Consider the following 16,020-nt stretch of genomic DNA (forward strand, 5'->3'; position numbering starts at 1 on the left):
AGAACAGCCTGCACTCTGGGAGGGTGCATACCCATGCATGAATGTCAGGATATCATCTTAAAACAAGTCACTTAAATGCCCGTCAATCAAAACTCAGAAGAAGAAGAAAAAAAGCAGTGAGTAGTGAATTTCTATTTTTTGCCATGTAAGCACTCTCAAGGTCGTTCATTCCACACGTGGTGCTGCTTTGCATTTAGCTGTAGAGGTGTTCAGTACATGAGCAAACAAACCAAATCTTCAAGTTAAACTAGTCAATCAACACTCTGAGTGTCCAAATCGGTGGGTTTTCGCATTTGAGCTCCCGTCGGTGGTGGCTGAGAACACCATTGTCTGCTCAGGCGTGATATACAGCAAGGAGGGACCTGTAGGCAACACAGAAAGCACACACACACACACAAACACACCTCCACTGCCTGCGCTAACTTCCCTGCTGTTTCTCATTCTTCGCAGGTCAAAGGGGTTTTCAGTGAAAGCTGCATGTCCCACCACGCAGTCATCATGTCTAAGCCAACAAAAGGTGAGTTATCCGCAGGTGGCTCGGCTTTCTTCCCTACTGCTCAGAAGGGCTCCATTTTCACTTTCAGTTTCACTTTTCTTGATGAATATTATCATGAACTGAGCGTCTGGATCAGGGACCTGCACACAGCGTCTCCAGCCTCTGTTCTCTGTTCCTTTGCTCTAAATTAATTAGAAATATTATCATCAGGTAATGTTGTCAATTTTCTAAAGTGAGAGGCCTACATAGTTTAAAGTTTAATGTAACCTCCATTATGGCCTTTATACACCATGTACTGTATGATAGAATATTCAATAAGAAGTGTGAAGGCTGTGAACATTTTCTACAAGCGTCTACAAGCGCCGTCATTTCAGTTTAGTTCAACTTTATTGAGCTGAAATAAGAAAAACCTGTTTGCTGTTAGTAATAATTAGTCCTTTGAGCGCTTCTACAGGAGATCCAGTTTTTTAAATGTGAGCAATTCTTTGATTAGGTGTGTCAAATAACCCTTCAACTTAAGGATAATTGGAAATGTTTGTGCTCAAAGAAGACTGTTGAAGTATCAGCTAAGTGTATTTGAATACAAAATGAAATGAAAATCTCCTTTCAGATGATATCTATGCGTATGCGCTCTCCAAGACCCTGACAAAAGTTTCATCACCTGCAACTGTAGGACTCTACTCGTCATGTGAGAATCGACTTAACATGATCCTAGGACAAATGGAAGGTATGGACACGCTGTCCCCCAGCATATCGTCTCTTTTGTCTGCTGGATGACTCTTGCTTTATTCAACCACTTAAAGCCCAGTGATCACTCCACAATGTTCCCTGTAAACCAGTGATTCTCAAAGTGGGGTCCGTGGCACTCTGCCAGGGGGTCCAGAAAATAATTTGCTTTAAATTATAAAATTGCCCTTAATAAATGCATATCTACAGATGGGGACCATTTGCACCAATAAAACAAGCCTGTGTCCATTACTCCTACTCACGTTAGCTTTGTGCCAATAGAAACTCTGATATGATTGTGACACATCACGTCAATCTGTCATGAATTACTTCACTCACTCTGATGCAAATATTCCAATCAACAGAAACTGCACATGCTACTAAAAAAGCTACAGCAGCACAATATTATTATATAACATAGTGAACATAATGTTTAATTCTTGCACTGACGTATCCACTGCAGTCAGAAAATCACTGAGCTCCTTCTTGGCATATGAATGAGCTGTGCTCCACCTCAGAGCTTGCTCACGCTTAATGATTTCTTCTCAACTGACTGACTGAGAAGTGGACGTTGTATTTCTGCTCCGCAGGCCTCTAGGGCATCTCTGTGTCCTTAAGTACACATACCATAATTCTCTGAAACACTGTGCACAGCATTCAGAAAGTATTACAACCCCTTCACTTTTTTTCACATTTTGTTATGTTGCAGCTTTATGCTAAAATCATTTCATTTATGAAATCACAAGTTGAGCATAAGGCTGCAACAAAACACAAAGTGAAGGGGTCTGAATACTTCCTGAATGCTCTGTATATGCCAGCTCAATCAAAGCACACAACTTATATATTTACCCTAACACATTTGTGTGATATTGGATGCGTAGCAAATAATGTAAAAACATTACAAATGGTTGCCTTAAAAAGACAGTGTGCCCCTTTCAGAGGGTGAACATAGTGTGTCAACACAATCCCCCTCAGTATCGACTGTAACTGAGCAAATCTTACAGCATTAAAAATTAAAATTAACACCAATGTCTGCAAATTTATAATCATATTCTCACCTCTCGAGTGACGGATGAACAGGTGCCGCCTTGAACTTTAAAGGTAAGAAGCACATTATTTAACAAGAAACACACGCACAAGAAAAATCACATAATACGAGACATCAGAATTCCACAAATGAGTAGTGACCTTGCACACAGGAAGTATGTTAAGAAAATACAGGTTTCCATTTTATAGAGAAGTGACATTGAACAGCCTGAATGGAGGATGTGCGGCTGAGGGCTCCAGCAGAAAAGATAAGTTTAAGGTTGTTGGTCTTTGTGTTACCCAGAAGGTTCTGTAGGGTTGTCGTGATGATTTTTTTTTTTTTTTTTTTTTTAACCTTAGCAGACAGTATTGCACAAGTTCAACCAGGCGTTCACATATAAATGTCCATACTATAATAAAGCTTTGAAATGTTACAATGTTATTCACCGGCTCTCCATTTGAATATTTATTGTGCTTCTTGCCTTGACTTGGACAATTGAAAAAGCACAACCTTTGCATATGAAATAAGTACCTATTACTGCAGAAAAGTCAGGCTGGAATAGGTTTTAGGTTTAGTACCAAGGCCTTTTATCAGAGTGTGTGAGAGCCAAATAAGTAAAAATCACCAACTTATTGCTAATATTAACATAACATTATAAAAAAAACTATGTATTATCCTCTTTATGTCCGAGCCAATTACCCAACATATTTTACCCGTCTTGATGTCACTCTGCCTTGATTTATAGGTTTATCCTACATGTAGCCTACCCCAACCGGCTAAATAATTTATCTTAAATGTAAATATTGCCATTGTTTTGTGTCTCTCCAGTAAACATGAAGCAGGAAGCTGCGAGGATTGAGCAGAAATACGAAGGAAGACACAGGCCTCGCTCAGATACACCTTCATTTAGTTGCTTCCTGGCGCTCGTTGGCCGGATGCTCTTCTACAGTCCCATTTGGACCGAGGACAACCAGCAGCACCACAACATCCGGTTCATTCATGTACATTTCAGTGCCTGGCACTTTGCAGGCAGCGACCTGCTTTGGGCCGGCATTGCCATGCGGCTGTTTCAGGCCATGCAGATCAAATTTGGGAAATTACAGATTGCACTCTACCGTGTGGCTCAATATGATGAAGAGGAAGAACTGAAGAAGAAGGTTTGTGAATTAACTTTTCTCAGTTATAAGCAACGAGTCTGCAGCCATGCTGGCAGCTCTGTGTGGCTGTACTCAGGTGCAGCTGTGCTTTGAGCTAAATCCATGTTAACACGCTCACAATGACAATGTTTACATGCTGGTGTTGGTTCTGGTGACAGTGAAGTCTGTTGTGTTTCTCCAAAGTGAAATCACTCGTCATTCATTGTAGCCTACTGGAATGGCAGCTCAAGTCTCAGTGGCGCAAACCAGAAAAGATATAATAAGAAGATATGCAGGGATGGAAAGAGTAGGCTAACTATAATATTTTACTCTCAATTAAAAGTACTGTTAAAAATTACAAATGGTTGCCTTAAAAGCCCCTTTCAGAGGGTGCATATACTACTGTGTCAAAACAATCCCCCTCGGTATCAACAAGCAAATCTTACAGCATCAAACTACAATTAACACCAATGTCTGCAAAATTATAATCATATTGTCACCTCACCAGTGATGGATGAACAGGTGCCACCTTGAACTTTAAAGATAAGAAGCACATTTTTCAACAAGAAACAAGAAAAATCACATCATAAGAGACATCAGAATTCCTCAAATGAGTAGTGACCTTGCACGGGAAATATGTGACATATGCGCAAACCAGAAAAGATATACTGTAATTAGAAGATATGCAGGATTGGAAAGAGTAGGCTACTATAATATTTTACTCAAGTTAAGTAAAATTACTTGTGTACAAATGTAATTAGATGAAAGTAAAAAGGAGGTCAGTTAAAATGTAGCCTACATATTTAAAAGGGAGGGGGGGTTAGAGGAAGGGTTAAGAAAACAATTTAGCCTATATGATGATGATATTATATGATAGACCTATTAAATTAAAGAAGAATTTTAGGTTACAAAAAGTGTGTTAACATGTCAGCATACACACATCTAACTTTAACCACACCACAAGAGCCCCTCTGTCCAAACCTACAAGCATATTATTCCTTTAAAGAGCACTTTGCAGCCTGTGCAACATCTGAAACATCATCATACACAACCGGAAAAGAGGAACATAAACATGACCAACAATAAATAAATAAATAGAGCTACCACTGGGGCAGGTGAAACAAGGAATATAAAGCAACATAGCTTGACTTTCTTTCAGATTCAACAACAAAATAAAACATCACCACGGAAGACAACACAGACGTATAAACAATAAAAAATAAAAACATACAGCAGCTGCAGCCACAAACACATATTAAAGCAGAGATAGTGCTGCACAGTTTACACACATCTCTGGAGAAAGAGTGAGCTGTTGTTGTACTCACCGGTCTGAAGGCTCAGTCTGAAGATAATCTGCTCCAGGTTCAACTTCTCTGCTCCTTCATTCTCAAAGCCTAATATATCCAGTCAACTCAGCTTCTCTGTCCCACTAGAACCAGTCCTAGTCTCTCTGTCCCACTAAAACCAGTCTCTCTGTCCCACTAAGCCCCTCAAAGTTGTCAAACATTTGGAGCTAAATGAGGCTCTGCAGTCACTGTGATGGAGATTTAGCCTGTAGCTGAAACAGCAGAAAGGCCTCAGACACCTCACTGGAGGTAAAAGTTCCTCTGTGGATGCAGAAGTCACCATGGAGAGCATCTTAGCATTTAGCATAGCCACACCCAGCATGCAATTTTTTTTTTTTTCAATAAACTTTATTTTAAATTTGCAAACAATACAAACAACAATTAAATCAACAGATAGGTAACCAATACATATAAAGGAAATAAAGGGATAAATAAAAACAAACAAACATAAAAAAGTAACAAAAAACGTAAACATGCCTGTGGTTAAAATAAATAAATAATAGGAACTTAAGTAAAAACATTAAAATGGGAGCAACTAACTCAGAGCCTTTCTGTTTTTTGCAGAAGATATTGTCTTAATATATAGTTCCATTTCTTTCTTAAAAACATTAAAGGGAGGTTTAACTCTCGCAAATTTGCATTTATGAATGTAAAACTTTGCGACAATGATAATGAGATTGATTAAAAATATTCTATCTCATATACTGCGTTGAACCTTAAAACATTTTCCAGTAGCAGTTCAAAGTCACGGACAATATTTTCCAAGATAAATCTACAAATATCGTGCCACAGTTTACGGGTGTGTGTGTACATTTACAGAACAGATGGACAATAGTTTCAGTATGGGAATCACACAAGGCACAGCTGCAGTGACGTCTAACCTGCTCCTCGTTTGTTCTGTTTTGTTTTGTTTCTATGAAAAAATTCAGAGAGTGGAGGTCAGTCTTAACCATTGGAGCTCCAAAAAGGTTTGCTGTTTCCCTCTGTGGTTCCTTGTCCTGTCCATTCTTATGGTACCAATTATCATCCTGGTATCCATGTTGGCTTTCGGACTTCCCGACCCTGAGGAGATATCAGGCGGGGCGGTGAATGGAACAACCAGCCAGGTGGGTGTGCTGGAGGGCCTGGTCATTGCTTCCATAGGAGTCCCTGCAGCCAGCGCACTGAGGTTTGCCTTCATGATGGGTAAGAACCTCCTCTTCAACCCGGATCTGAACATCAAGAGGGGGATGGATAATGAGCGGGTCAGCAGCCAGCTGGGCTTCATGAACGAAGTAAGGAAGGAAATGTGGTTTCTGTCTGAGTTCATCCAGTTCATGGAGGTGTTTGAGAGGAGGAGGATACGAGTGGTGCTGAAGATCACCAATCTGGACCGCTGCTCCCCCAAGAAGATCGTTGCAGTTCTGGAGGCCATCAACATTCTGCTTTCAAATGAGGAAAGTCCGTATATTTCCATCCTGGCCGTCAACCCAGATGTACTTGTGCAGAAAGTGAACTTTGCAGACGGCTGCTTCAGCAAAGAAGACCGAGCGTATGCGCTGTTGAACCGCATCGTGACTCTGGCCTTCACTGTCCCACCACTGTGTGATGATTCAAAGCACAGTTTATTTGACAGCCTCACTGGCAATCCAAAACAGACCTCTTCCTCAGATTTATTTTCTGTGGAGATTGCATTTGAAACGGAAGAGTCCTGTCCACTGGTGGATAAACCTAAAGCAGCACTGGATGTGAAGGAGGAGGAAGTAGAGACGTTGGTGAGGAGCATCCTGACCAGCGATGAAAGGAATCTAAACACGTACATGTTTGATGATGCCATGTCTATGAGGAGGGCGATCAACTCCGTTCGAGTGACTGTCATAATCATGAAGGCATTGAAGAGAGAGCTTCCTCGACCAGAATACGTGGCAGCGTGGGTGGTCCTGGCCAATCAGTGGCCTTGCCGCCTCAGCTGGATCATCCAGTGTGTGGAAGACGCTGAGCAGAGAGCAGATATTGATCGTAACTGTGTGGACAACACTGATGATTCCCCAGATGATTCAAGGAACTTGTGGCAAGTCTTCAGCGGGTCCAGGGCAGAGCTGTATGTGATGAGTGGACAGATTGAAGACCTCCTCGAGCAGGATGGAGATCCTGAGATGTTCGAAAGATTTCTCAAGGTAGATTTCCAATTCACCGTAAAGGACTTGAAGATATTTGAAGAGTCGACGGTGAACCTGGATCATTCAATCAGGAAGGAGCTGGCTCACATCAGAGGGACATCCAGGCTGAAGGATTCTGGTTGGATGAGGAATCTAGCTCCTCTGCCAATCACAACGATCATCAAGATGGACACAGAGGGTGTCTGTGAAGAGGTACGTAACTTCCTCAAAGTTGCGATCTTTAAGATTTCAATCCTGGTTGATTTGGAAACACTTGAGCAGCTACGTTATCAAAAGTACAACAGAGGAACAACTGGTGCATCTGTTAAGTGCAGCCAAACAAATTCATGTTGTTCAGCCAATAATTGGCCTTTATCCATCATGCCTTGAGCAACAACGATCTGATTTCCACATGGCACAAGGAGTTGGAGGTGCAGGCAGTCGCCAACAGCTCACGATGGCTGCTCCTTCTTGTTAGAGTTTGAGTTTATTTGCGTTCATGCTCACAGTTAACTGAATAGAAGCAGAATAGAAGCTGTCAGTGTGCTGACTTGACTATGACTTGCCCCAAACTGCATGTGATTATCATAAAGTGGGCATGTCTGTAAAGGGGAGAGTCGTGGGTACCCATAGAACCCATTTTCATTCACATATCTTGAGGTCAGAGGTCAAAAGACCCCTTTTTAAATGTCCATGCCTGTTTTCATCGCCAAAATTTAGCGTAAGTTTGGAGCGTTATTTAGCCTCCTTCGGGACAAGCTAGTACGACCAATGGATTCCTTAGGTTTTCAAGTTTCACATGATGCCAGTATCGTCACTCTAGCTTTAAAACGGAGCCCACTACAACCTAAAAATTGCAAGAAGCCTTGAAGAAATGAGTGGCGTTAAAACGAATTTGCGTTAACGCATTATTATCGCATTCACTGACAGCCCTACTTAATACCATGCAGAGTCAGGTGAGTAAGCAGTCAACAGCGAGGCTGTTAGCAATGAGATAAAATAACAAAAAGTAACACTGAATCATTTCCTGTGAATCCTGTGTGCATATGTTAGGTAATTTTAATCAAGCACGTGAATGGCGCATCCTGCCACTAACAATGAAAATGACTATATAGAGAGGTATATACTGAATGTAAATACAGTGAATAGCATTTTTAGAAAATTAAGACCATAAATAAATTAGTATCCCCAAAATAAGGTTTAATTTCATGTAAATTTTGAGGAATGTAACTTTAATGTCCCTTTGTTACAAAGCAGTATTATCTCAGTAAATCCTATTACTCCTCTGTGTTTATAATGCTTATCTTCTTTTTCCTAGTTGGAGAGGCTGGACTACCCCAGCAAGTATATCGATATTGTGAGAGACAATGACCTCAGCGGTTCGGCACTGGTCTTTGGTGATACAGATGACCTTAAAAATATCCTAGATATGACCTTTGGTGAATGGGCAAATTTCAGACTGCACTTCCTGGGTTTCCCATCACGTCTCCGACCACCATACAAGAACATGGCACTGACGCCTTCTCATCCCCAGAACCAGCTGTCGGGGTTCCCCTTCCATGTTGCCCATCGGTACTGGTCTAATCCCAATCTAGTTAACATTAAGTAAGTGTGATATCCCCAAAATGATGATCCGCATGTTGAATATTCATAATAATTACAGTAACAATGCAAAAACTTGCAGAGTTTGGGAGTTTATTTAAGCGTGAAGTAATTACATTCACTTTGTTAACCATAGGAGCTTGTAATAAACTCTTGATTCTGCTTAGAAAAATGTGTAATCTCCTCTTAACTATGTCAAATAATTATCACATACATGTTTGCTTACTTAAGATGGACAAGCAGTGATAGCTGTATGTTACCTAGATGTCCAATCATGTATACATCAACCTTAGTTGACGTGATTGTACACTTTCAGGGATCACTTATTCCTATAGTAGGTGTTTTTCACGGCATATGTTTCGAACTGTCACAGTATAGGAAAAGCACATTTATGATGGCTGCGTGTCATTTAGCTGCTGGTATTGTGTAGGTTGGCTCACTGTCACACGGTAACGGCTTATCACTGTGACACTTTCATAAAATGGAGCCATTGCTTATGTCACAAATGACGCCTGTACTTTTCCTGCTATGACAAGTCAGAGTGTGAAAAAGACCTGTTATGAGTTACTGTTGTTTTTTCTGTCAATGTATTATAGAAGGTGGCGAATAGAAAAGGAAGATAAAAAGCTGTGAAATGTTACCTAAACAAAACACACAAACTAAACTATTGTTCAAACGTTGCCTTTAAAGTCATTTTCAGAACTATTAAAATATAGAATTATGCTCAAGAGGCTCTACTTTCAGTCTTTCACTCTTCCTTTGCCACTCTAACGTGCAAAAGTGTGACATGCACATGAAGATTTGTATCTTACTGTAAATTGAGGGGTGTTTAAGCAACGATTCAGGCTTTAATTCACTGGGATGGTTATCAGGAGGCTTCCTCATGCACACATTTGCAACTTGATTGTAGGCTTTGTTGTTGTTGATGTTTTGGATTTATTTTCTGTTGTTTGTATTGTAACTTGTAAATTCTGTAAAAAGTGAATGATTATAATGAGGTGTGTGATGTGTCTGTCACACATCATGACTGCATGCTTCACAAACTTAACTCTTAACAAGCTGTGGAAATCCCTACACATTGCATCTATTTCAGGGCCATAACAGGCATTAGCAGGGTATATTTGGTATTTTATTGATTGAAATTCACTATGATGTGTTTGGGAATACTTTATTGATCCAGAAGAAGAACATATTGTACTTATTAATATGTGCTGCAGTAAACTGTACAACTCATATGCATATGCAAAAGTGTCCCATAATAAAAATGCTCATCCAAGCAAATATATTTTTCTGTTGATGTGTAGCACTTTGCATTTTTTTTCTTCTTCTAAATACATTTGTCAGTTTACAAACAGCCCAAGCAATATGCTGACTCATTAATGATATTTTTACATCAAAGCGTTCTCATGTTAAATAATCAGCTGAAGGTTCATTTCATCTGGATTCCTTTGAACTATTTCCCTCAGAAAGTTGCAAACATTCATTTGGCTAAAAATACGAGGCTAACAATCCCAAGGCATTTACAGTACAAGCAGCAACATTTCACTACCACACATACTGAAAGCATACAGTACTATACAGTCAGCATACAGGTTACTTTAAAAGATGATTCTGTATTCTTTCTAATCATGATAGCACCACCTGATATATTTTCTCCCAACTCACTGTGGATGTGGACAAATCAACAGTCATGGAAAAATTCTTTGGATAAAATATTTACCTATTGAGCCGGTTCATCACCATTTGATATTAACCATATCCAGTGGATTCATCAACACTTAATGGTTTGTATATGAGCCTTGCTCCCAGTAATGGCTCATTTCTAAGTTTTTCTTGAAACATGTTATCTATTTTTTCATGTTATCAAGAGGAGACATCATTACAATATCCTAAAGACCACAGCGGTTGCATTGTAATTATTCCTACTGAGGTATAAAAGCTGTAAGGTGAACAGGCTGGTAAATTCTGCTTTCAGTCTATACTCTGTCTAATTAAGATGCATATATATAATAAGGCATAACTTACGACTTACTGCATGTAAGTCACATTTTAACCATTATTTGCATTTTAAGACACATAGTTCATATATTCAAGGCACATGTGTAATTCCATATAACGTCAAACAACAATCTATTCAAATTCAAGACAATTTTAGACATAGCAGTTGTCAATCATGCTCATGGTAAAGTTATAATAGACTGGGACACCACGTCTTTTCTACGAGAGAAAAACTAATTTGGACAATTTAGGAATGTTTAAAAAAAAATTACATTTGCATATAAAAGAATATTAAAAAAAAAGACAAACAGGCACCTTTATGACAACACCACACTGATATATATTTATATTTTTAAATGGATCCCAGATTTAAATTACTAATATTTGTAGTACTGTTATAACGCCAGGTCCTCATGTTGTTATGGAGCAGCTCTCCTGGATATTTTACCATCACAGACATAGCAGGAACTCTTCCAGGTTGTTTGGCCGGAAGCAGCTCACTTGTGTCCCAACGACTCCGCCAGCTTCTTGAGCCTTTTCTTGAGCTCCAGAGGAAACTTCTCGTAACACTTTTTACAAACAGGCTTCATGTCAAACTCAACAAACTTGTTCCTGCAAGGAAGGAAAGAAAGACCACGTCAATACTAAATATAATGACTTGTCTCTAGCTCACATTAACCTTTCAGATTTCCCTCCCAACTGCATCATTTCTTATCTAAATACTATCATCGCTGCAGGTTAACATTTATTTGAAATTATATTAGCATTAGGAACAGACTTTTAGGAGTAACACCCATCTTCTGATCTGGAGTCTTGGAAACCATTGAATTTATCATGCAGCTTTGTCTTTAAGTGCAAGCTCAAGTGCTACTAAAACAATTACTTGTCTCATTCAAAAGAACAAAAATAAAGCTTGAGGGAAGCTTATGTTTATCATAAGTAGATCGACAAACAGTTTAATCATTGAAGTCAATTTTAATAACAAAAATACGGCGGCACACTGCAACATAAAAAAACACATGCAAATAGCCAAAACACAGGCAAATGGAGAAAACCTCTTCACCAGACAAAATATGCACAGAATTCGGTTCCAGATTGTTGATTGAACAAAACCAGACATTTAAAGACGTCACCATGGACTCTAGGAAATGTGATTTTTTTTCTATTTTATGACATTTTATAAAGCATCAACTAATCCATTAATTGAACAGAGTAATCGATAACAAAAATAATTGTTAGCCTACTCATAGGCATCAATTGAGACAAACTTATGTTTGATATAAATGTATACTAAGGTTTTGCACAAACACCATTAAAGGGGACCTATTACGCTTTTGTGCTTTTTCCCTTTCCTTTATGTGTTATATAGTATTTTGTGCGTGTAAAAGGTCTGCAAAGTTACAAAGCCCAAAGTCCACGCCAAAGGGAGTTACTCTCCTCCACAGAAACACTGCTCCTGAACTACCTGAAACACCTTGAATGAAGTCCTGTCTTTTCTTCCACAACTTGGGGATGTCACCAAGTACCACATTTGCATAACGGCTAGTTTAGGACACCCTCAAACAAAGCTAGTTAGAGCGGAGCTGGGGCAGAGTCCAATTTGGTTCGGTTGACCAATCACAACTGTACGCCAGCTGACAAATCAGAGCAGACTGGGCCTTCTTTTGGGAGCTCAAACAGAGGGTGAAAAGAGATGCTGCAGCACAGCCGGTAAGAGAAAAGTAAAGCCTTTTTTGAACATTAAAGCATGTAAACATGTTCTAGTAGAAACCTAAAATACAAGTATGCACCTGACAATAAGCATAATAGGTCCTCTTTAACATAAAACAATTGCAAGGTGTTGGTTTTACTTAAATGACAAATAATGACATCATGCCATACCGTCAAACAAGGAAGACCACAGAAAAAGAGGAAGGCAGAGAGATCACCAACCAACAGATGGAGTGGTGAGTTGTAAAGAATAACTCTATGGACAGACGGCAGGTTTTTTCTTGCGGTCTTTGGCATCCCGCTCACGCCGAGCCAGGCGACGTTTCAGCTCCTCGGGCATGCGCTCATAGCAGTGCTTGCACACCGGCTTCAGGTCAATTTCAACAAACTTATCTCTGAGTAACCATAGAAGTGACGTGAAGCATGTAAGAGGTGAAATTGGAGGAAAGGGGCAAAAAGGGCCAAAGAGGGAAGAGTAGTGTAGCAGGAGAGTGAAATACAAAGACAAGAGTTAAGACTGACACCAAAGTAGGGGTTCAGTAGGAGTGTTATAGAAAATTGAGAGCAAAACAACAATCAGCTGGTAGTATTTTACAGGATTAGTTGGCAAAAAGAAACTATTATGAACATCATCACTTACTTGAGAGTGAGTTTTGTGTTGCAGGTGGAGCATGAGAAGCAACCGACACACCAGGCCTTGTTGAGAGCAGACACCACTGAGGGAGTCACGGGAGAAAAAAAGGAAATAATGAACATTCAATTGTTCTGTGACATTTTATGCAAATTACTTAAAACACTGTACTGAATATGAGCTTTATTATATCGATACTCACCATCACCTTCAATCACACGGTTGCAGTGGTAGCACACATCGCCGAAGAGCTTGATAATAGAGAAATACGGAGATTGGGTTTTTGTACAGCAAGCATTTCTAATATTATGACGTCTATCATGTCCTCCAAAGCCTTTATTTGACTTGGCTCTTTTGTTCCTTACCTGGTTATAATGAGTCTCACAGTAAGCCAACCCCTTCCTCTCATAATGCCGATGACCGAGGAAAGGCTTCTCACACTTGGCACACACGAAATGCTGTAAACAAAAACAAATGTTGCTGAGGGAGAGGGGGGAAAACTCCTAACGAAGGCATGTGAAACTGACTAGAGAAGCAGGTGCCAACACAATATGAATATTACATGAATGTTTATTTAGTTGGAAATGTTTTTAAAAGTTATAGACTTGACCTATGGAGAAATACTACTGTTGTAATCCTTTAGCCCACCAGTGTAGTGTGGTGTCCCAGAGTGTTTTTAAAATAGTTCTACTTCTCTGGTGCCTGCCAGATAGAAGTTCCTGAAGTGGGTAGATACTAAATTAATTTCAGCTAATGACTTGTCTTTACCATTAAATTGACTGCTATACACTGTTGATAGTCTTTTTGAACAGTATAAAACTCAGTAGCCTCCAGACAGATGAACACACAACTTGATCTGCTGCGCTCTGCCTCAGGAGAAATAATCTTTTTAAAAGTGCTCACATTTCTCCTACTGCCTCAAATTAGCTCATTAACAGTGTTTTGGTACTAAAGTGGTTTATTTAATTAATTACATTTCCCTGTGCATAAGTACTGGTAACGAAAAGTGAAATTCATTAAAGAGTTTTATTCTGCTTCTATGTGAAGGCACTACATATATTATCAACACCATCAAGGTGGCAACTCAATGGAGAGATAATGACCGAATCACTTTGCACTTACACTTGCCTGTCCGTACTTCTTTCCAAATGAATACCAAATCATGAACACGGTAAACATGAGTCCTAAAGTAACTCCTGAAGGCCTAGCTTTCTTATGGTGGAGCAAACTCCTAAAGTATACTGGCCTCAAAACAACAAACAGCAACATATTAGGCTTGCCGCGGTAGTTGGTGTTAAATGGTGTTCAGGCATGATTACATTACTTGCCCACCGACCCCACCATCGTTTCGCTTCTTTTGTAGAAATAAAATCCATTTAGTTAATTTTTGCGTATCAGAATTGTGTTATCAATACAAAGTCAGACGACGGACGCTACAAACTGAAAGTGAAAGTGTCTGCTCCGTCTCCGCACAGAGTAGCAGAAGTCAGATTTCTTGTCGATCGACAAGACGATGGTGGAGGATTTTGTGTCAAAGCGAAACCAAAAGCACCTACATGGCAATATTTCGGATTTAAACCCAATGCTATAAGGGAACCATAACGTTAATGAGGTAATCGGCGCGTGGAGGACAGAGCGGTCACAGTCGGTGTGCACAGCGCAGCGGCGCCAAGTAGAAACCTGCGACCCCGTAGCAAAAGCGCGACTGGCAAGACCAGACACACAGCTATCCAACGTTAAAGATCAAAGTAAGCGCTCCACATATATTGACGTCATCTTTTCTTGTAAAATGTCCGGTGTAATCGGTAACACTGGTGTTGTCACAAATGTATTAACCAGTGGAGAAATCTCCTCACCGTCACATCCCTACATGCTACACATTACTTTGAAAAGACATGAATGTAACATTGTATCTAGTGTATTACATTCCTGTTGACAAACCTCCACATGCCACTGCTTGCCCATGGCATTGACAACACGCCCCTCAATGGGTCTCCTACAGGCACCACAGATTGGTACACCCATCTTATCGTGGCAGGGCAAACAGTAGAGCTCTCCCTTCAGCTCCCTGGCTTCAGCTGTCAATTCCTTCCTGTTGACAGAGAAACATTCAAACACATTAAAGATAACTTTTCTTACATATACTCTGAAGAGTGTGCCGTTTTCTGTGTTAAACAGTGGGGTGGAGTGGTAACACTGACCCACAGTTGTTGCAGTTGAAGTGGTCTGGATGATAGGGGTCATTCTTAAAGATCAGCGGCTGCTCTTCAATGATGGAATGGCACTTCTGGCAGATATATTTGCCCAGGCCACGAGCTTTCTCGCGGTTATGGCACGGCCGACACAGGTGCCTGAGGTTAATGGAGGAGAACACAATTTAGGGTTGTCAAGAAAGTATAATATAATGTTTTGACATACTCTGTCACAGCTGCTCAAAATTCCATTATTTGTTAGAACGCAAAAGTAAGAGAGTCAGTAGCTTGACGTGTGTGTAACCACCTGTTTTACAGGCTGTCACGGTGTTATATTAAGACTGTAATAAGATGGGATACTCACCTGCCGGCATTTTTGACAAACCCCACGTCTGCAAGCACAGCCTGGCAAATGTCACAGCAGAAGCAGTCAGGGTGCCAACTATTGTTCATGGCCTTAATGACACGACCAATGATGAACTCCCCTGAGGGAAACCCACAAGTGAGGGATCAGTTTGAGGCACGTTTGACTTTTCCAATATTTATTTGGGACTGGAAGCTATTATTTGATTTGATTTATTTGACATATCAAAAGACAGACAGACAGATAGACAGATAATACCCAAATACATATTCATATATCATAGATCCTAATGAGCACTCCATTATGGAGTCCTGGTGTTACTACAGTGCACTACAGTGCTTCCTATAGTGTTCTCAAAGTGACACTTTAATGTTAAATGCATTTTCATTGTCCATTTAATTTAATTAGAGCGTGTCTGTTTCTCCCTGGACACACAAGCGGTATTTACATTAAGCTTACGTAGCACTAAATTGCATCTTGGGTGATCTAAACACAAGTGGGAAGTTCTAAATAAAAGTATGAATAGACTTAAAGAGCAGTGAGGACACACTGGGATCTCTCAAACAACATATGGAGGTCAGAGATGCTAATGTAATTGATATTCTGGAGGTTGTACCGGGCTTAGTTTTAAAGCTAGAGTGAAGATACTGGCAT

The 16,020-nt window shown here is 40.0% G+C and overlaps 2 protein-coding genes across 3 annotated transcripts in view; one reads left to right on the forward strand and one right to left on the reverse strand.

Annotated features, from left to right (window-relative positions):
* nkpd1 (NTPase, KAP family P-loop domain containing 1) lies at window positions 1-10,014 on the forward strand. The gene is made up of 6 exons (XM_037796080.1): window positions 1-116; window positions 451-517; window positions 1,107-1,223; window positions 3,078-3,406; window positions 5,661-7,082; window positions 8,188-10,014. The coding sequence occupies exons 1-6, from the start codon at window positions 42-44 to the stop codon at window positions 8,476-8,478; spliced, it is 2,301 nt and encodes a 766-aa protein (XP_037652008.1). The 5' UTR covers window positions 1-41; the 3' UTR covers window positions 8,479-10,014.
* The window catches only part of LOC119504027 (LIM and senescent cell antigen-like-containing domain protein 1), an 8,913-nt gene continuing 2,518 nt past the window's right edge, over window positions 9,626-16,020 (reverse strand). The window contains exons 4-11 of one of the 2 annotated variants that reach the window (XM_037796114.1): window positions 15,367-15,487; window positions 15,012-15,161; window positions 14,752-14,902; window positions 13,176-13,268; window positions 13,013-13,061; window positions 12,820-12,895; window positions 12,402-12,574; window positions 10,955-11,081 (exon numbers count right to left, since the gene is read on the reverse strand). In XM_037796114.1, coding sequence (XP_037652042.1) covers window positions 12,436-12,574; window positions 12,820-12,895; window positions 13,013-13,061; window positions 13,176-13,268; window positions 14,752-14,902; window positions 15,012-15,161; window positions 15,367-15,487 — 779 coding nt within the window. In that variant the 3' untranslated portion in view covers window positions 10,955-11,081; window positions 12,402-12,435. Of the gene's footprint in view, window positions 11,082-12,401; window positions 12,575-12,819; window positions 12,896-13,012; window positions 13,062-13,175; window positions 13,269-14,751; window positions 14,903-15,011; window positions 15,162-15,366; window positions 15,488-16,020 lie in introns of both variants that reach the window. The other variant, XM_037796115.1, reaches the window with a different exon arrangement.

This window comes from Sebastes umbrosus, chromosome 2 (genome assembly GCF_015220745.1).
Source record: "Sebastes umbrosus isolate fSebUmb1 chromosome 2, fSebUmb1.pri, whole genome shotgun sequence".
In the NCBI taxonomy this organism is placed as follows: domain Eukaryota; kingdom Metazoa; phylum Chordata; class Actinopteri; order Perciformes; family Sebastidae; genus Sebastes; species Sebastes umbrosus.